The sequence below is a fragment of the Scylla paramamosain genome, chromosome 40 (assembly GCF_035594125.1).
Source record: "Scylla paramamosain isolate STU-SP2022 chromosome 40, ASM3559412v1, whole genome shotgun sequence".
NCBI classification, from domain to species: Eukaryota; Metazoa; Arthropoda; class Malacostraca; order Decapoda; family Portunidae; genus Scylla; species Scylla paramamosain.
The window spans coordinates 4,157,501-4,179,183 of NC_087190.1; the positions used below are offsets into that span (position 1 = coordinate 4,157,501).

General features: G+C 39.4%; 1 protein-coding gene across 6 annotated transcripts in view; it reads left to right on the plus strand.

Moving 5' to 3' along the window:
• Positions 1 to 21,683, plus strand: part of LOC135092728 (uncharacterized) — a 156,072-nt gene that overhangs the window by 26,477 nt on the left and 107,912 nt on the right. For 5 of the 6 annotated variants that reach the window (XM_063991368.1, XM_063991373.1, XM_063991369.1 and 2 more), the window contains 3 exons: positions 2,384 to 2,505; positions 10,009 to 10,198; positions 17,464 to 17,610. The exons of the other annotated variant lie outside the window; for it this stretch is intronic. In XM_063991368.1, coding sequence (XP_063847438.1) covers positions 2,384 to 2,505; positions 10,009 to 10,198; positions 17,464 to 17,610 — 459 coding nt within the window. The remainder of the gene's footprint in view (positions 1 to 2,383; positions 2,506 to 10,008; positions 10,199 to 17,463; positions 17,611 to 21,683) is intronic. 6 annotated transcript variants of the gene reach the window in all.

Here is a 21,683-nt window from a genome sequence, read left to right on the forward strand (position 1 = left end):
ATACTCCACGGCCCAAAGTAGTTGGTGGAATACCCTACTCGTCTTCCTGACCGATTTGGAGATACGCCCAACATTCTTCACCTCTAATCCTTCTCCTTATGCTGTTATTCTCTCTTCTCCGTTGGGTTCTTCCGATCACAATCTCATATCTGTATCTTGCCCTACCGCTCCAATCCCTCCTCAGGATCCCCCAAAGCGGAGGTGCCTCTGGCGTTTTTGCCTCTGCTAGTTAGGGGTACCTGAGGAGGTGTTTTGCTGATTTTCTTTGGAATGACTGCTGCTTCCATGACAGACATCAGTCTCTATGTGCTGAGTGCATAACAGAGTTGATAGTGTCTGGCATGGAGGCGTACATTACTAATTTTTTCTCGATGTAAACCTTCCAAACCTTTGTATAATACACCCTGTTCTCGTGCTATACATGATAGAGAGGTGGCCCACAAAAGGTATTTAAGCATCGATCACCAGAATCTCATGCACTTTATATTTCTGCCCAGAACCATGCTAAGTCTGTTCTCCAACTAGCCAAAAACTCTTTCATTAATAAAAAGTGTCAAAATCTTTCAAGATCTAACTCCCCTCGTAACTTCTAACACCTAGCCAAAAACATCTCCAATAACTTTGCTTCTTCTTCTTTCCCTCCTTTATTTTAACCAGATGGCACAACTGCTATCACATCTATCTCTAAAGCTGAACTCTTCGCTCAAACCTTTGTTAAAAACTCTACCTTGGACGATTCAGGGCTTGTTCCTCCCTCTTCTCCACCCTCTGACTACTTCATGCTACCTATTAAAATTGTTCACAGTGATGTTTTCCATGCCCTCGCTGGCCTAAACACTCTGAAGGCTTATGGACCTGATGGGATCCCTCCTATTGTTCTCCGAAACTGTGCCTCTGTGTTTGTACCTTGTCTAGTCAAACTCTTTCAACTCTGTCAACATCTACCTTTATTTCTTGATGGAAATTTGCCTACATTCAGTCTGTTCCTATAAAGGGTGACCGTTCTAATCCCTCAAACTACTGTCCTATTGGCTTGATTTCCTGCCTATCCAACCTCAATAGGAAGATTCTTTTAAGCATCTATCACTTCACAAACTTCTATCTGATCGCCAGTATGGCTTCCGTCACGGCCGCTCTAACGGTGATCATCTGGCTTTCCTTACTGAGTCTTGGTCATCCTCTTTTAGAGATTTTGGTGAAACTTTTGTTGTTGCCTTGGACATATCAAAAACTTTTGATAGAGTACGGTTTTTATCCTTCTCTCTAACTTCATTTAGAGTTTCCTTTCTGACCGTTCTGCTGCTGTGGTAGACGGTCACTATTCTTCTCCAAAATCTATTAACAGTGGTGTTCCTCAGGGTTTTGTCCTGTCACCTACTCTTTTCCTATTATTCATCAGTGATATTCTAAACCAAACTTCTTGTCCTATCCACTCTAAGCTGATGATACCACCCTGCACTTTTCCACGTGTTATCATAGACGTCCAACCCTTCAAGAGGTAAACAGTTCACGCAGGGAAGCTACAGAACGCCTGACTTCTGAACTCCCTAAAATTTCTGATAGGGGCAGAGCAAACTTGGTATTGTTCAGTGCCTCAAAAACTCAATTTCTTCATCTATCAAGTCGACACAGCCTTCCAGACAACTATCCCCTCTGCTTCAAAGACACTCAACTGTCCCACTCTTCTACACTGAACATCCTTGGTCTGTCCTTTTCTTATAATCTAAACTGGAAACTTTACATCTCATCTCTAGCTAAAACGGCTTCTCTGAAGTTAAGCGTTCTGAGACGTCTCCGCCAGTTTTTCTAACCCTCCAGCTGCTAACTCCGTACAGAGGCCTTATCCGTCCATGTATAGAGTATTCTTCACATATCTGGGGGGCTTCACGTGTACCGGTCTCCTTGACATGGTGGAATCAAAAGCTTTTCGTCTCATCAACTCTTCTCCTCTAACTGACTGTCTTCAGCCTCTTTCTCATCGCCGCAATGTTGGATCTCTTTGCTATCTTCTACCGTTATTTTCATGCTAACTGCTCTTCTGATCTTGGTAACTGCATGCCTCCCCTTCTCTCACGGCCTAGGTGCACAAGACTTTCTTCTTTCTTTCACCCCTATTCTGTTCACCTCTCTAATGCAAGAGTTAACCTGTATTCTCAATGACTCATCCCTTTCTCTGGTAAACATTGGAACTCTGCCTGCTTCTGTATTTTCACCTTCCTCTGACTTGGATTTCTTCAAGAGGAATATTTCAAGACACTTATCCTTCAATTTTTTGACTACCGCTTCGGACCCTATTTGGGGACCAGTATCTGAGCTTATTATTATTATTTCCGCCTGAACTAATAAGCAGGAATCATTAATAACCAACTTGTTCTTTCCTCAGCTTGATGGTCTAAATCCGGCCAGTGCTGTGGCACAAATGCCCTTCTCTTCTGGCACAACAGGACCACGCAAGGGAGTGATGATCTCACACTCCAATGAAGTTTCCAGGATGATAATGATCAAGTAGGTTGTGGAAGCAAAAGCTAGAAATTGATTCAGTTCAGCAAAAAGCTTTTTGGTGCTAAAACTAGGGTCTAGTAAGTATTTAGAGAAGCATGGGTCAAGAAGGCGCCTTATAAGTCTTTAAATATAACAGGGATATAACAAAGGTGAAATAAAAAAAATCTTCAATGTCAGTAAATTGCTTTATAATCATTTGTTACAGAGAGAGAGAGAGAGAGAGAGAGAGAGAGAGAGAGAGAGAGAGAGAGAGAGAGAGAGAGAGAGAGAGAGAGAGAGAGAGAGAGAGAGAGAGAGAGAGAGAGAGAGTTACATAGAAAAACAGGCCACAACAGACCTTGTGATCCTCATGAGGTGACTTGATTTAGGACTACTAAGATGATAGGAGAAGAAAAGGACAGAAAAGCAGAAGGCTTTCTCCCCACCCTCCACTCCCTCTGCCATAAGCCGTACAGGAAAACAGGTCGGAAAGAAATACCTCACGGGGTTAGGGAAGAAAAAACCCGAAGGAAGTGTTATAGGAAAGAAACAAAATAGATGAAATGAGGTGCCCCCCATTTCCTGCAGGCAAGGAAGTTAATCACTAACAAACAAACGCTGTTAGCAGCGGATTGCAGGCAAAATATTTATCAAGATGGCGTCTAAAAGTCTCAAAGGTGTTGCAGTCTATCACGTCCCGAGGAAACCCATTCCATATAGATTTACTACTCGATGGAAAAAATGATTTTTGATTCGTGGGGGTCGAAGGATTTCCCAACAACTTTGCAACCGTTTCCTCGCGTGTAATTTGGAGAATCTATCGTGAAATATATACTGCAGTCTATGTTATCAATGCCTTTGATGATTTGAAACATCTGTATTAAGTCGCCTCTTAGTCTTCTTTGTGTTGATGGGAATAGATTTAATTTTTTAAGACGCTCTTCGTATAATTTTTGTTACTCTACGCTCAACTCTTTCTACTTTATCAATGTCTTTCTGGTAGTAGGGGCACCATGCTTGAACGCAATATTCCAAAAGGGGATGGACTAAAGAGTTATACAAAGTGAGGATTGTATCCTTAGATTTATATTCAAAAGATCTGCTCATTAAGCCAATTAATTTATTTGCTTTCTTCACGACTTCTGAATATTGTTGGCTAGGTTTTAAGCTATTCGATATTGTCACTCCTAAATTAATTTCGTTGTCAACACTTTTAAGTTGAGTACCATTTAAAATATACTTTGCTTTCTCGTTTCTATACCCTATGTGAAGCACTTTGCACTTATCTGCGTTAAAACTCATTTGCCAGGTTTGCTCCCACTCCGTCAATTTGTTTAGATTTTTGTGCATTTCTATTACTTGTTCGTTAGAGACCACGGAATTCGCTATTTTGGTGTCATCAGCAAACTTCGATATTATACTAGTAACACCCTCACCTATGTGTCGTTGATATAAACAAGGAAGAGAACAGGTCATAAGACTGATCCCTGTGGCATTCCAGCTGGTTACGTTAGTCCACTTGGATGCTTTCCTATTCATTACTACTCTTTGTTTGCGGTTGTTTAGCCAGTTTTCAACCCATCTCAACATGTCGCCTTGGATACCGTGTGATTCAAGTTTAATCAGTAAACGTTTGTGGGGGACTTTGTCAAAGACCTTTTAAAAATCAAGATTATATATCTACCGCTTTACTCTCGTCGTACTGGTTCAGAATATCATAAAAGTCTAGGAGGTTCGTCAAACGAGAGCGTTTGTTGCGGAAGCTGTGTTGAGTATTTTTAAGTAAGTTGTTTTCTTCTAAGTGATTAACGAGTTTATCTCTTATTAGTGTTTCAAGCATTCTGCACGACTGAGGTTAAGCTAACAGGCCGGTAATTACATGATAAAAATTTACTGCCCTTTTTTTTTAATTGGAGTTATGTTAGCAGGCTCCCATTCATCAGGCATTATACCGAACTGCAAGGATTTATTAAACAATACGGTTAGTGGTTTAACTAATTCGAATTTCGCTTGCTTTAAGACGCGGGTGAGATCGTGTTAGGCCCGGTGACTTGCTTACTTTGACCCGTCACTTTCTGTTATACTGATGCTGCTTAGGACGTCTTTGTTATTAATTTGGACTGCTGGCACCGTAGGGATGTCGCTGAGGTTTTCTGCTGTAAATACTGAGGCAAAGAAAGTGTTTAGAATGTTACTAATTTGCTCCTCGTCGTTGGTGTAATCTCCATTTACGTCAATTATGGGTCCAACTCGACACAGCCTTCCAGATAACTAATCACCTCCCTCTTCTTTAATGAAACTCAATTGTCCCCTTCTTCTACACTGAACATCCTGTCCTTTACTTATAATCTAAACTAGAAACGTCACATCTCATCTCTAGCTTAAAACAAATTCTATGAAGTTAGGAGTTCTGAGTCATCTATTCCAGTTTTTCTCACTGCCCCCAAACTGTCAACTCTGTACATGGGTCTTATCCGTCCATTTATGGAGTATGCTTCACATGTATGGGGAATTCCAATCATGCCGCTCTTTTAGACTTAGTCTTATCAGTTCCTTTCCTCTAACTGTTTTCAGCTTCTCTCATCGCCACAATGTTGCATCTCTTGCTATCTTCTAACGCTACTTTCATGCAAACTGCTCTTCTAATCTTGCTCGTAACTGCATGCCTCCCCTCCTCTCGAGGAATTTCTTCCTTCTCATCCCTGTTCTGTCCACCTCTCTAATGCGAGAGTTAACTAGTATTCTCAGTCATTCATCCCTTTCTCTGGTATACTCTGGAACTCCCTGCCTGCTTCTTGTATTTCCTCCTTCCCGATGGCACCTTTCACTGATGTCCTGGAGAAGGCACGCCGATGGAATTGGTCGCTAGTGCGAGGACTCATTCGCTGAAGTTAAGGCTGTGTTATGCAACTTGCCGGTGCTCAGACTCGGTGGAGTCTCCTGTTCTAGAAGAATGATTTAGAGATTCAACACATAAAATGGGCCAATAATGTGATTCCTGGCTGTTTGTCTCGGGTTGGGATTTAATTCTGGGTAAAAGGATAGAGGAGTATTTGGAAGTGGGAGTACGAGAATTGTACTGAGTATATGGAATATTCTGAAAGATGGAACTTGCAGAATTTTTTCCCCGTAGGTGCGAGTGTTGCGGAGATTGAATTATTTAGTTTGTCCTACAGAATTTGTATTATGTTGTGTAATCTACGTATGATGCGTAGTTTCTCTGGTATGGCGCAGGGAGGTGAGTTTCTTCCCGACGCTATTCCCTTGCTGTTACAATGTTACATGCCCAGCACATGCGTTTCTTTTTTTTTTTTTTTTTTGAAGTCTAGTTATATATATATACTCGTATATATATATATATATATATATATATATATATATATATATATATATATATATATATATATATATATATATATATATATATATATATATATATATATATATCATACTCCAAGCAAGGGGCTGAGATGACTAGGTTGGGTTAAGTTTGTAGTTTGATTAATCTATTATCTATCACATTAACACACACACACACACACACACACACACACACACACACACACACACACTTGACAACACAATTTACAATGGATTTCGGCGTCATGAGTTACAACTACATTCCTCAGCTTTATTTCATGCCTTATTTACATATTTTGCCTCCTAATCTTTGGATGCAGTAATTCTTATATGTTTGCCACCAATAACACTGATGACAAAGGGAAATCATGCAGCTTACATAATGTGTGTGTCATATCGTAATATCCATCAGAGAGAGAGAGAGAGAGAGAGAGAGAGAGAGAGAGAGAGAGAGAGAGAGAGAGAGAGAGAGAGAGAGAGAGAGAGAGAATAAATTTGAAGTTGCTGTGTACTGCGTGAGCCTCAAGCGTTTTGGATGATGGCTGGCTACGCTGGCTACAAAGTTAAGGCCTTTCTCTCATCTTACTTCCTGCAGTGCGAGTCCCTTGTGAATCCCTCACAAATTCTATCACATATAGGATGTCACCAAGGGCAGGTTGAACTCACTCTATCAGCTGAGCATCACTATACTCTCGTAGGACGCCTCCCCTTTGCCAAAAATTGAGGTGCTGGGCTGTCATCCTGCCTCCTAAAAGTAATTTTTGGTGCATTAGGAGTACTCCTCACCACTCCTAGCCGCTAAAAGTCCTTTAGGTCTTGAAAGTGATTATATATTACTTTTAAGGATTTTTTTTTTTTTTTTTTTTTTTTTTTTTAGCAGCAAAAGTAAAACTGGTCACTAAAAGTACTTTTAGCCTGTTAAAAATGTTTATGTATAACAGCCCTGTGCTGTATGAGAAGCGACCGCCAACTGACGAATCTCGTTAGTTGGCGGTCGCTTCTCACTTCCAAAAGCAAGTAATTGTGCCTTGATGCTCTTCTCCTTCTTGTGACCTTTTCAGCTTTGTATCGCTTTCCGTCGTCCTCCTCAGCTTGTGGGAGAAACAGAGCAGAGCACGGAAGCAACATGTCTCCTAATACCTAACCTCTCAGGCATATTTCCCAGGCCTGCACAAGGAACTTTTCATCTCTTTTACAATCCTTTTCCCTTTTTCCTTGCTCTCATACAATCCCAGTACAGTGATAATCCCTCTATCTGCTTCCTCCCCATCTAGTCTGCCACTCTGATTCACCTATGCTTCCCACAATTGCCTCAATAAGACTACCTCTTTGTCGCTCATATCTACAACACTCTACAATAAAGTGTTCTGTCGTCTCTCTCTCCCCCCTACAGAAGTTACAGTTTTAGTCCTGCTCGTCCTTACTCCTGGCTTTAACCTCTAGTGTTCCGCTCCTTACTTTAACTTCGCCTCCCTCTTTGGACACCATCATAAGGTACTTAACTAACCTAACATTTTGTGACCTAACCGAGTGGGCTTCGTCCCCCCCTGGACCGCCCCGTAAGGTAAAGTTACTAATTTCCAGCAAGTTAAAGTAGGGGTAGAAATACTCCAAACAGTGAGATGTAGAGCCTGCGAAGGGCTATAGTTACGTACGGTGTATTGGTTGAAACAGCAATAAAACCGGAAAAGCAAAGACGAAAGTATTCAAGGACCACAGTTTAAAATGGTATAAAAGCACTGGACATTTTATGCTTAGAACTCATGAACTAGAAAATATAATTACCACATGGTTATTTAATGGCACTGCACAAACTAACCTAACCTAAAAAAATCACAAATGCACTGATGGATAGTCTGAGTTTATTGATATTTTTTTTAGCAATCTCTTCCTTAATGAACTCATTTTTATTTCACTCAATAAACAAGATGTTAAGTTTTTTTTTTTTTTTATATATATATCAAAATTAAATTTAATATTTAAAATTTTTATTTATTTATTTTTTTATTACCGTTCTTAATCATTACAAAAAAATCTACTACCCTCCCCCAGTCTCCTACATCCCAGTGAAGTGTCTCTGGTCTCTCTTTCTTCTTATACCACTTACGCGTGGACTTCTCTCCATTCCTGACTGCCATCCGGCCCTGCCATTCTTTTCACTTTTCTTCCTCACAATCTTGCTGCTTAACCTCTACCATTCTTTCTCTATGTTTTCCTTTCATTTTCACCGTTCCATTTTTTTTCTCTCTCCCCAAGATGAGTTTCCTTCTTTCCTAAAATGAGATTTCCTTTACACTAATTATTTATTTTTTTAATCCACCTATCATCTGAGCCCTATACAGGGCTGATACATCTTCTTATGTAAATTAAGTTTTTCTTTCACTACTCTTTCCTTGAATGTGCTCCACCCCCATCTCAACTATACTGCTGTACTATCTGGGACCCCTAAACTCCACCTGCCTTTAATGTTTTGTGGTAATGTGCAGCGTAACTTCTATTTACAAGAAGTGTATTTAACTATTATAATTTATATACTAACAGTGAAAATCTAAATTATCAGAAACTTTTTGAAATTTAAAAAAATTTTCACAACAAATCTTCAGAAATTTTACCTGGACCAACTGGCAACACTGTTCTCAACCTTCGGTGGCCGTCTAAAGCAGCCACACGTACGTCTGGGCGTGTTTAGAAATCCGTTATCCTAAGGGCCTTGAGGGTTAATTGGGGACAGAGGGCACAGTAGTATTTGCTTGGAGCCACCTACAAGGGCTCATTATTTCTACCTGTAAGGGTAGACTGGCCGCCAGACTCGTGTAATATTTTTGTTCGTGTCTGGTTCCATGTTTCCATGTTTTTCGCAGTTTTAAAATGCCAGTGTCATAATGTGTAAAGTCGAATTGACTGGTGTCTTGTATTCTATTAGTTAAATGCAACATGCCTGGCGTATTCGTTCCTTGTCTGTGTGACTGGTGGCAAGAGGCTTCTCAGTAGTGGAGCTGCGGGTTTTTGAGTTTTCTGTAGGCTTCCCTGACACCACTTTGCGAGGGGGATTGTGTCAATCTTCCAGAAGGCTATAGATTACTTATTCCCGTGATACTGTGAAAAGTGGGTGGATGTACTCGAGGGAGGTTTTATTCTCACAATATTACGTTTCTAATTCGTCTGTTGTCTTTGTGTCTACGCTTTTCTCTAGACTCGTGACTGGCGAGTCCTTTTCAGCAAAGAGAATTAGTTATTGTTATTGTTTTTCCCCTGCAATAAGGCCAAGAGTGGCAACCTCAGGTGTTTTGGTGCTGTGTATGACCCGTAGAATTGTCTGGACAAAAGTTGATCTTACACCAGATTGTGGTCTGGGGATAGCTGACCTGTATGTAGTGGCAGCTGATAATGGAATCAGTGTGACCCGAGAAGAGGGATTTAGTGGATGGGTGGGTGTGCAATTTAGAATGCTTGTAACTTCTGTATGTGATAGAAAGAATCTATAAAAGGGATTAGAAAGCTTGATGTATCTATTTTGTTTCCGTAGTTATTTTATTTTAATGTTTAACTTAAAACTTTAAGTAATCAGTTCAGAAAAAAAAAAAAAACAGCAACAATGTAATATTCAATGATGAAGCAACAACCACATTAGTGGCAAGGTCAACAGGTATAATTGGTGTATTTGGGGAACTGAAAAATTAGTCTGTTGAAGATGAAAAAGATTCACCCAAAGTTTAATGTATGGTGTACTTTTGGAGAAGATGGAGTCGTAGGACCATTCTTTTAGAAAGGATGTGTTGTTAATCGTGATGACTATTTAGAAATGCAGCAAAATTCTTTTATTCCTCAGCATGAACAGTTAAGGCACCAATCTTATAGTGTTTGAACGAGATGGTGTTCCTTGTCACTTTGCCCTGCAAATTGGACAGTTTGTACATGAGTTTGTACACGTGTCATATCGCTGCACAGAATTCTCCAGCACTGCTTTCATTCCTAAAACAGTACCGACTTATCATACTTATCCCTGTGTCTTTCTCTGGGCTTCGTGAGAGATGGAATGTCCAAAACACTCTGTATTAGTGGTCGAGGATCTTTTTTTTTTTTTTTTTTTTTTACACCAAATGCAGTTTCTAAATTCCTTTCAATTATCTTGTGTACACAGTTATGATCAACATTTGTTCTCTCCAGATACTTGGCAGACGTTCAGGAGTGGCTGGGTACATCGGAGTCTACTGATTCGACTTGTCTTTTGGTGACGTCATTGAGCCACATATACTCGCATATCATTCTATTTGCCTCCTTGATGTTTGGCGGGAAGGTTGTCCTTTTACCTCATGTCAGCAGCAGCGCCATGTTGAGGGCGATACAGGAACACCAGGTATGAAAATAACAATCCATTTATGAATCTGAACACACATATACACACACATACACACACGGTGTGCAAAAAATTCTAGCAACGAAAATTCTAGCCAAGAAAATTTCACCCATGTAAAATTCCACCTAAGAAAGTTCTACCCACAAATAATAAAATGGTAACAATGCATACAATAGGTAAAAAAATAAAATAAATAAATAAATAAATAAAAATATATTGCTTTACGCTCCAGACAACCAAAATGGTCCAGAGTTAAAAACCAGGTTAAAAACGAGATTTAAAAATTATGGCAGACATAAGCTACTTTTCATTGTATTTTATTTAAAGCTTAGTTTAATGAAGATTGTGCAACGCCCTTCAGAAACTTCATGATTGTCTCCACAATAGTTCTCCACGAGGGTTTTCAGTCTTTTGTTTATAGTCTTGTATTTATTTATTTTTTTCGTTTTTGACTCTCATCTCTTCGGACGTGCAATAATTTTGTTTGTGTGAGGGCTTCTTTTTGTAGTGCAGCACAAAGCTTCCACAAATTCGGTTGCTTACTTGTTATAGATGGTCTTAGTGCACTGTGAACACCTTCTATAGCATTATTAGTTCTAGGTTGGTCATTCAGAGTACGCACTTGTACGTTTCACACTTCAATTGGGAAAAGAGGTTCTGCTCTTCGTCGTTCGCCTCTTCCCCGTTGAATACCAATGTAGGCGCCTTCAAAGTATGTAATGAATTCAGCTGGTATAACTTCATCATCAGAAAGAAGCTCGAATGCATCAACAACGTTCTCGAGTGGTAGAAATGCCAAGGCACTAAAACATTTTATTTTAGGAGCAAAAGAAGGGTCATTCTTGTACTATTTTTTTTTTTTCCAATTTGACATATCTTCCGCCAATAGGATTGACCAAAATTAAACATACAACCAGAAACTACAGCACTGTGAAAAACCGTTGTGAAAGCAGTGTGTACAACTATCTCAAAATCCCCATGATGCACTGAACCGGTAAACTATTTGGACTTTAGTTAAAAAAAGAAAATAGCCGAAAAAAGTCTTCGATAGGTATCTTCTCGTTTATTAGGAAGCAAAGCAAAAATTCACTTGTGAGACATGAATCATTAATGACATGATCCGTAAAAAGCTGGGTCCAAAGGTTTGGTGCTGCTTTGAATGTTCCATCACAAACCCATGAGTTACTTTATGATAATTTATCCAAGCCAGAATCTGTTGCAAATATTAGCATTCGATGCACGTCATCAATGCCACTATCAAACGCCAAGAAACTGGAACCATCGGCAAGATATTTAAATGAATGAGGGATTTCATATTTAGTGCGACATGTTGGAAGTGCCGGATATCCTAAAGCATCCGTCGCCAGTTTTGAATCGTCCTAGAAAGCGTGTTAATATTGTGCAACTGCGATCTAGCTTCTTCCTGAAGTGGTTGTGTAGCACCTGCTATTAATTCTCTTGTTGATGCTGCACAACCCGCATGCACTCCATCGCACATCGAATTTACTGTAATCCGTGCTTCTACTTTAGCACAAGAAGCCGAATGAGTATGACTTCCTGAACGTAACACTGAGGCGGACTCGTCACAGTTGTAAGGCGTGTGAATACAGGCCTTGCAGCATGTATAAAATAGTTCACATCTCCAGTAAGTTTTTGTTGTGGTGGGTTTGTCTTAATGCTTCTTATAGATTTTTTTTTTTTTCACCAGTTTTCTTTTTCCTTTTTAACTTTTAAACAATGTCAATGCCATGGTATATGGTATAAATGGGAACGTTTTAATGTAATGGAAGGAAGGGAGAAACTGAAGTAGTAGCCTACTATACCTTCAGAGAAGCTTCTGCTTCGAAGCTTTAAATACTTAAAGCGTTTATAGTTACACACACACACACACACACACACACACACGTCAGTAATCAAGGCACAGCGTTTCTCTAAACTGCAGAAACGCAGAAGATAATATATATAAGTGAATCTGATATATTTCCTCAACATATCAATATTATGATTTTGTAGTCTGGCTTGAAACTGAAAATACATTAACCAATTCCATGTTATAAAGAACTCAGGAACAAACACGCGGTGCCAGGAGAGCTGCCCACAAGCCCTGCCCGTACACATTGTAAGCATCATGATTCTGTTTCATCAGTCATGACTTTACTCATGAATTTTATGAAAAAAAAGGAGAATCTTGAATAATATTTTACTTTCAGATAATAAAGCAGTAACAAAGCAACAAGTATAACACGATGAAATAATAATGATGTAAACCTAATAAGGGGAGAAATATTGAACCAGGAAGGAAAACTCAAGTTTATCAGTGAAAGGAACGAAAAACCCGTTAACATTTCATCCTTGCTTTTTTGGTATTGATCAACCATCATTTCGCCTCTTCGGAGATAATTCTTGCTTAGCGGCTGTTAGCAAGGTATGACAGAAGTCTGCTCCCTGCCTCCAGTACACTCCGCAGAAGAGGAAGCTCCAATCTCTCCAGCAGAGTTAGGAGCTTCCCCGCCCTCGGCAGTGACCCATATCAGACACACTAGCCTATGGCTTGGTCTAAGTACCGGCGTCCACAGCCTCCAAGCCAGGTGACAACTCCGCATGAGGGCCACCTCCGTGGCAAGCCGGCAAACTAAGCCAAACACTCCAGCCTCACCCTCGGCAATACTCCCAACAAAGTTATGTGCTTCCTGCAATGGCTCTGCTATTGCGCAGTCAGTCCCACCACAAAGACTCAAGGACACGCCTAACTGACTCGCCCAAACCCTCGCCAGCAGCGGGACAGGGTTCTGGGCACTGTCACTACTACAGCATCTACACCCACTCTGCACTCCTCTCGCAGCGGCCCTGCCTTGTTGCATTCGACCCCAAGAGTTAAAGAGTGCACAGGAACCCGACAACGGGGGCACCGGGTCGTGTGATACATTTAGAACCACTCGCTTTTTGGGAGGCTTAGAAGTCGTGGCAGTCACTAACTTGGGACAATTGAATTTTTTTTTTTTTTTTTCCAATAATGACATAGGGACTGCACACTATATCTTGGAGTGCTGTGCAGCATGCTCCCAGTCTGTCTCCTTCGAGGGTTGGGTGGAGACTTACAATAGAACTTACTCCCCCTGACTTGTTACCAGCGCCATAGCGCGGGTTTCCCGACAAACTAACGCTGGCCCCGCCAGACGCCCCACTAATCCAACGAGGCACAGGACGATGAGGTAACACGTGGTCATCTGCCTACGCAGCCTCCTCCTTCAGATTTTTAAACCTTCTCCTCGGAGCAGTGGTACAAGTTCCTTCTCGGCCACATTAACAAATTACTCCATCACCATGAGCTCCTTTAATTTATGGAAGGTGACACGCTCGTTAGCCATCCATCTTTCAAATACCTCCTAGAGGTAGCGAACACAATCAAAGTACGAGTCACTAGGCCTTTTCTTAGCCCCTCTAAATTGCAACCTCTAGGTTCAGTTCATAGGCTATCAGAATGTCAGCCTTAAAGTCCTCATAATCCTCCAAATCATCTAATGACATCCTGTCATTTCCTTGCCTCTCAATCTATTAGCAACAAGGCCTACTTAACGTTCCTGAGGCCAATCAAATTCGACTGCCTTCTCAAATCTGAACCATTCGATCACCTTTTCATCAAACTGGTATCACCTTCAAACTTTTTACCATCTGGCTTTCTAAAGTATCCTTTACTAAAGTATCCTTTGTGCATACCGTGAGGAGAGTTAACCTCTATCAGAGTCTTCTCCAACTCGATTTTTTTTTTTTTCAGTCTCCTCCCTCTCATACATTTTCGCTTTCTCCTTTTCTGCCTCAAGCAATCTGACCGCCTTCCCGGCCTCAAGCCTCTCGACTTCTCTAGCCTCCTCAGCCTTCAACCTTCTTGGCTCAGTTTCACCTTTCAACTCAAACCTCATCTCCCTCTCCTCTGCCTCCTCCAATTCAAGCCTCTTCAATTCTCTCTCCCTTTCGGCTTTCAGCTCGTGGTGATCACCACCAACAACAACATATCCAATTTCAGTCGTTTTTCGGGCCGCTGTTCTGATCCTTACTAGAAATTGGAACCTTTGGTAACATAGGCTTAGGAGCTGTTGGGCGTCCCCAGTGGAGCCTACCAATGCACATATTTCTTGTAAATAGCACGAGTTCTTATCCTATTGTAGTTGTATTATTCCCTGAATTGTTTATTAAAATACAGCAACACTTTGTAAGGTATAATAGTAATATAATAGAATTTAAGAACTTGGATGGCCACATGAACTCACTTCTCTAGTTAATGAAAGCCACTATCACTCTCGTTTCATCTGATACGCCTCCTTGGTTAAAACTCGTGTAATAATCCCGACATACTAATAGGGTATATGGAATTTGTCATCTAAGACAAATATTAGATAATAGCGAAATAACATTATCGTTTCTACAAGAGGGCTGGGTTCGGTTAGGCTAGGTTTAGATCACTGCCTCAAAATAATTATTAGAAGGTCATTTCCATAAAACCTGAAATATTTCGATCTAACAATATATGTGTACAACAATGAAGAAGAAAGAAATAGATGATTTATCATGTGCCTGGTTGGCATACGCAGTCTACAAAATGCTAGCCATATTCAAAGAGAATTTCAATCACAAAGGTAACCATGTTTGCAGTAGGTGAATATGCCGTGTTAAAGGCACCAGTGAATTGACTCTAAGTGATATAAGGGTTATAACAAGGGGGACGTAAGCAAAATTCCTGGTTGGTATGCCTCTCCGGCATACCAACATTACTGAATCAGAGGTATTCGTTTTATGATCGTTACCTGATTGGTGATCACTGACACCACGAAAATAACGACTGTGAAATCGGATCGAGGTGATGGTAATGCCTGCTGCCATGTTGGTAAGGCTCTTGGTTGGGAACGTTGCCAAGCGACTGTGAACGTTAGTGAAAGACAAACCAAGAATGTCTAATATAGGAGAAGCGGTGGAAAGCTGAATGCTATCGAAGAAGAGGATAAAGTTGTCTGGAAGATTGTGTCACAAGAACATAAGAACATAAGAAATAAGGGAAGCTGCATGAAGCCATCAGGTTTATACGTGGCATCCCTGTCTGAAATGTACCTACCTATTTCTACCTATCATCCCCATTCATTAATCCGTCTAATCTTCTCTTAAGGCTCCCTAATGTCTTAGCACTAACAACTTGATAACTGAGTCCGTTCCGTTCATCTATCACTCTATCCGAGAACCATTTTCTTCCTATCTCTTTCTTAAACCAAAATTTTTAAAACTTGAACTCATTATTTCTTGTTCTGCCCTGGTTGCTGATCCTAAGAATTTTGCTTACGTCCCCCTTGTTATTACCCTTATACCACTTAAAGACTTCTATCAGGTCCCCTCTTTACCTACGTCTCTCTAAAGAACGTAAATCTAACAGCTTCAATCTCGCTTCGTAAGGAATACTCCTCATCCCTTGTATCCTTTTAGTCATTCTCCTCTGTACTGATTCTAATAAACCTATATTTTTCCTGTAATGTGGGGACCAGAACTACACAACGTAGAGGTCTGACCAGCGCCAAATATAACTTTAATATTACTTCAGGCCTTTTACTTTTAACGCTCCTAAAAATTAATCATAATACCCTATTTGCCCTGTTTCTGGCCTCTATGCATTGCTTTCTTAGACGGAATTCAGAACTAACTATAACTCCTAAATCTTTTTCGTACTCTGAACCTACCAGAGTTTCTTTGTTTATTGCGTACCTGTTGTGTGGGTTTCCTCTACCTACGCTAAGTACTTTGCATGTGTTGATATTAAATTGCATTCGCCATCTGTCCGTCCATTCGTTCATCCTATCTAAATCTGCCTGCAAGGCGATGGTGTCCGATTCTGGCATAATCAATCTACCCGCAAATTTACTAACATCACTACTAATTCCGATGTCTTAGTCATTGATATATATTAAAAACAATAATGTCTCTAATACTGATCCCTGTGGAACCCCGCTAATCACATGATCCCACTCGGATTTAGACCCGTTTATTACAACTCCCTGTTGCCTGTCGCTTAGCCATGATCTTATCCAGCCTAATACCTTTCCATATATCCCGTGTGCCCTAACCTTTCTCAGGAGCCTTTAATGGGGTACCTTGTCAAGCGCTTTATTCAAGTCCAAATATAAGATGTCATACCTATCACCATTATCTGTTTGCCTCGTACACTTTACTGTAAAAACTTAACAAGTTCGTCAGGCAACACTTCTTCTTGAAGTCATGCTGTGACTGATTTATCTAGTTATGTTTGTCTAAATACTGTGTCGAGTGGATAGGTGAAGGAACTGACCTTTGAGTCGTTAAACGAAACTTCTGACTCTTTCTGGAAAAAAAAAAAATAAATAAATAAAAAAATAATAAAAATAAATAAATAAATAAATAAATAAATAAATATATATATATATATATATATATATATATATATATATATATATATATATATATATATATATATATATATATATATATATATATATATATATATATATATATATATATATATATATATATATATATCTTGTGTCGTGTGACGTTAATTCGTGAATTTTCGAATTCCTGAAGAGTTAGATGTTTCAGAAATGACGTAGAAAGATGCAAGGTTGAGTTATTAGCATTCATATAACAGTAGAAAGGGGTATGAATATAATTAAGATAATCGATGAATAGTAGGTAAAGAGATGATGATGGGATAGAACCTTTTGGAACACCACCGTTAGTAGGCTGAGAAGAACAGTGGCCATCTCTCTAGCAGTGCTACAATAGAATGACCAGAATGAAAATTTACGGTGAAAGAGCAGAGAGGGAGATAGAAATTCTAGGACGGGAGCTCAGAAATCAAAGCTTATTTACTGGCAGGGTTTACTGTCAGGTCCAACAACCTTCCGATGGTTAAGAGAAGAGATGCAAAGAAAAAAATTACTCCGAAAAATCTTGATGTCGGGTACGAAAAAGTCAAAAGTGGTGGTGAAGTAGGGATAAACCTGGAATCATACTGTGTTGAGTTCTTTGCAAAAGTTTGACCAAGATACTCGGTTTTGTAGACAGAAAGGTTGAGGCTATATATATATATATATATATATATATATATATATATATATATATATATATATATATATATATATATATATATATATATATATATATATATATATATATATATATATATATATATATATATATACAAAATCCTTGATACTTTGATTATTAAATGTGAAATGATTTTCCCGCAGGTGACTATGGCAATCTTTACACCACACCATCTGAAAATGATTGTAGAATCACCAGTTGGCCAAGAACATGATCTATCCTCCCTGAAACTCGTCACCAGCGCTGGAGCTTCCCTTTCAGAGTATGTTGTGAAGGCTTTCAAAAACAAGGTGAGAAAAAACTGAATAAATAATCTGCATCATATCAAGTGAGGCCACCATGGTATAGTGGGACCACACGCTCTTCGGGGGCGAGAGATCCTCAGGCGCACAGGTTTGAATCCTGGCCACAGTCAGAGGGTGAGAAGGGCATCACTTGGGGGTTTCCGAATGCCAAATCAAAAGTCCTTCGTCAAGAAGCACCATCCTATCCCTAACAGACTATGGTCTGACCGTTTTGAATTGAGCGTTTAGGCGTTGTCCTTTCCGGGGATTCCCTGGCTTGCGGCTCTACCAAATCTTGTACTTGGTCAACTATCATATTAGAGCCTATGTGTCGCTGATAACCTCACTCACCCAGACACCACCTTTCTCTCTCTCTCTCTCTCTCTCTCTCTCTCTCTCTCTCTCTCTCTCTCTCTCTCTCTCTCTCTCTCTCTCTGTCTTTACATATATAATATACATTTAATGTAAATTTATTTCTATCAGAGATCTATACTTGCCTATAAATCATTAGAATTTGAGAAAAATCTGACAGGCTGCCTGTCAGTCAGTCAAGCTTGCCCCCCCCCCCATATCTCTCTCTCTCTCTCTCTCTCTCTTTGTATTGTGAATTTCGTTTAAATGTGATAGATTTCCTTTCAGATATCAAATTTCCCTTAAAAAAGGAAACCCATGATATGGTCAGACCATGGGGAAACTGGACATAAAAAAAAAAAAAATCAATTAGATGCCCCATCAGTATGTATGCATTGCATTGCATCGTACGCATTGCAAAACTCAGCTTCAAATTCCCCAATATTTTTCTGCATTTGACCTTTTTTTTTCTCTGATTGCTGGTTATAAACTGGTGTATAGTCGACTATAAAAGTGTATACTAACAGTTGAATGAGATCAAAAAGATATTCTGTTTATCTGGTTGACCATATATATGAATATATATTGTTACAATCAGATACTAGCCCCCCTCACAACTGCCATTACAATCGGGTCAGCATTCGGGTATGCTTAGATTAGCTCCTAGTCTATTACCGGGCCCAAACAAAGCAAATCCAGGCACCTACTGGTCGCCAACAACTATCCAGTCTCAGTAGGTCGACACCATATTCAACCCACCAACAGGGAAGCTGAGAAGGAATTAATCAGCCAAATGCTAGGAAGCACAGACAACACAGCAATCCAAGTATTGAGATATAATGCCCCACTGGGCTTCCAACCTCAGTAAGAAAACTACCTCCACCCAATAAGAATACTCTGGCCTATCTACAATTTTCCAGAAGACAGATTTCCCTCTCCAAACACTGTGGAAATCTCGGAAGAAACTCTACAGCTGTAATCTGGCTCAAATATTATACTCGTACAGTCCTCTAACGCCAGACAAGCACAGATGTGAGCTCAGACAGATTGTCTCACCTGAAGATCCGCCACCCCAGACTCTCTCACTTGGTTAGATTAGGTTAGGTTAGGTTAGGTTAGGTTAGGTTAGGTTAGTCTAACCTAACCTAACATGAACGCATTAAAAAACTGAGTGGATATAAAAAATGCAGAAAAAAGTTTACTTCATTAAAAGTATGGGATCACCTGAAGATCCGCCACCCCAGATTGTCTCACCTGAAGATCTGCCACCCCGAGTGCGGCTGGGGTGGCGGATCTTCAGGTGATCCATATATATATATATATATATATATATATATATATATATATATATATATATATATATATATATATATATATATATATATATATATAACCCTAAACTAATTAAACCGAAATAAAATAACAATGGCAATTTTTTCCTTGGGTGGACTTATTGCAGCATGTATCTAGAATTTATCACTTTCACAATCCATCGGTTGATTAAATCTCTTAACAAACCAGTCTGAGACACGGACTCTGGAACATGCACCTGTTCGTCATTTGCATCCACTAATCACTAGCGATCCGTTCCCTGGATAACTGTATCCCACCAGTTAATTTACACTGAGTTGGATACCGCTTTGCAAGGTACTTTCCTAGCAATTAGTCCTAACTCACCTTACTATTAACTATAAAACAAGAAATTAATAATGCTTTCCCAGACACTCCACGCCACGAGGCCACATGGACTCCTGTAGCCCCGAGAGAGAAGACGATGGGAATCAGTACATATTGCTAATACTGCTAATGTTGGGCAATACAGTCACTACACCTTCACTAGAGATATCAAGTAATGAAGGTGAACACAGATGCCCTTAAAATTCACCAATAGTTAAATCCGAGTTTCAGAGTTCACCCGAGCACTCACCTGTAGCTCCGAGAAAGAAAACGCGAATGACCTCTGTGGCTACTGTGAAGCTCTCCCCGGGACCCAAGTTGCCACAACAAATATACCCCGATTTTTTGTATCCACTCTCCCACACTGACCACCTGATTTTACTGCTTCATCTCACTCGATTTCCTATATCATTCAACAAGATAAACCTTACGACAAAAGATACATGTGCAATTTCTCAAATTAACCACCGAAATTAGTAAATTATCGTTCCCAACCATGCAATATTGGAAGTTAACATTTCACATGCGTTACTTAAAACAACAAAGAATTTCAACTGAACCGTGAGTTAAAAAAAGAAAAAAGAAATGTTAGCTAGACAGGTAAGTAAATCTGCTGTCTCCTTAAATTGGCTTAAATGGACCATAGCCAAGAGATGCTACTCTGAATTTTATAAGTCTGCATATCACACTACTGAGCTCTCACCAACCCGCTGACGCAACAAGTAATCAAATTTTCATCAGAATGTTTCCGAGTACACAAATGATCTAACATTATATATATATATATATATATATATATATATATATATATATATATATATATATATATATATATATATATATATATATATATATATATATATATATATATATATATATATATATATATATACTCATAAATAAAGCGCTAACATAAGACAATAGATAGATTATATCTATTGGCACAATACTTGAATTAACAAATAAATTCTTAGCCTTTCGTTCTCTAAATCCTACCGTAAGTTTCAAAGAAAACCAATCATTATTGGGGAACTTTGAGAAAAATTAAAAGAAATATATAAGAGCGTTACATGTACAAAGGCACAATGGACGCCGAGACAAACTTGAGACAAACTTACCTACACATGGAGTGACCGCTCACATACAGCAGGAGTCACAAGTTACAAGGCGACTCACCCTCTCAAACGATATGTAGATCCGCCCAATTATGGCCTCCCGCCAAAAACTAATAATTAATATAGTAAGGCGCAACACTTGTTATTCCACTTGTAGGTATACCACAAGTATCGCTCGCTATGTTATCGCTTCTACACGATTCTCCAAGTCTATCTCAATCATTGACTAGCTTGCCACTGACTCCTACCAACGCGCCGCACAGCCAGGGTTGCCAGCCGTATGAGTAGTAAGTGGAACAAACCTGTTACGAAAAAGACAGAAAAGGACAAACGTAAATTATTCGTCTTGCAATAACTCTTCCCAACACCTAGTTTACAGTTTGAGATTTTCTTACTTATTTCCACAATCACGCTGTGCTAATTAACCATTGGCATAAGTACTGGAAAAAAATAACAAACGCTATTATTGTCAATGGTAATTTCTAGTATAATATATTAAATATGTGGACTTCATATTTACTATATTATACTAGAAGTTACCATTGATAATGCGAGCGACATTGAGGAACTAAATAATATACTAAAACAAAAAGCAGCCGAGACTTTAAAGGCAAAAAAGGAAATGAAGGAGCACCGTGGATCACAGAAGATATAAGGAAGGGATAAGTAATTAAAACGGAGGGATTTGCCAGACTACTAAGGTCATATGGCACAAGAAAGAAATGAAAAAAAAAAAAATAAAAAAAATAAAAAGTTGAGAACCCTGGCGCTGCGGTAGCCGATTCACGCAGAACTTGCATTTTTTTTTTTTTTAACACTAACACACCTGTACTTCCGTCGCCAAAGTTAGTGTTTATTAAATGAAAACGACACACATCTACGTACGTACGAATCGGGGATACGACAATGGTGCCAACATTAAAGGAAATACCAAAG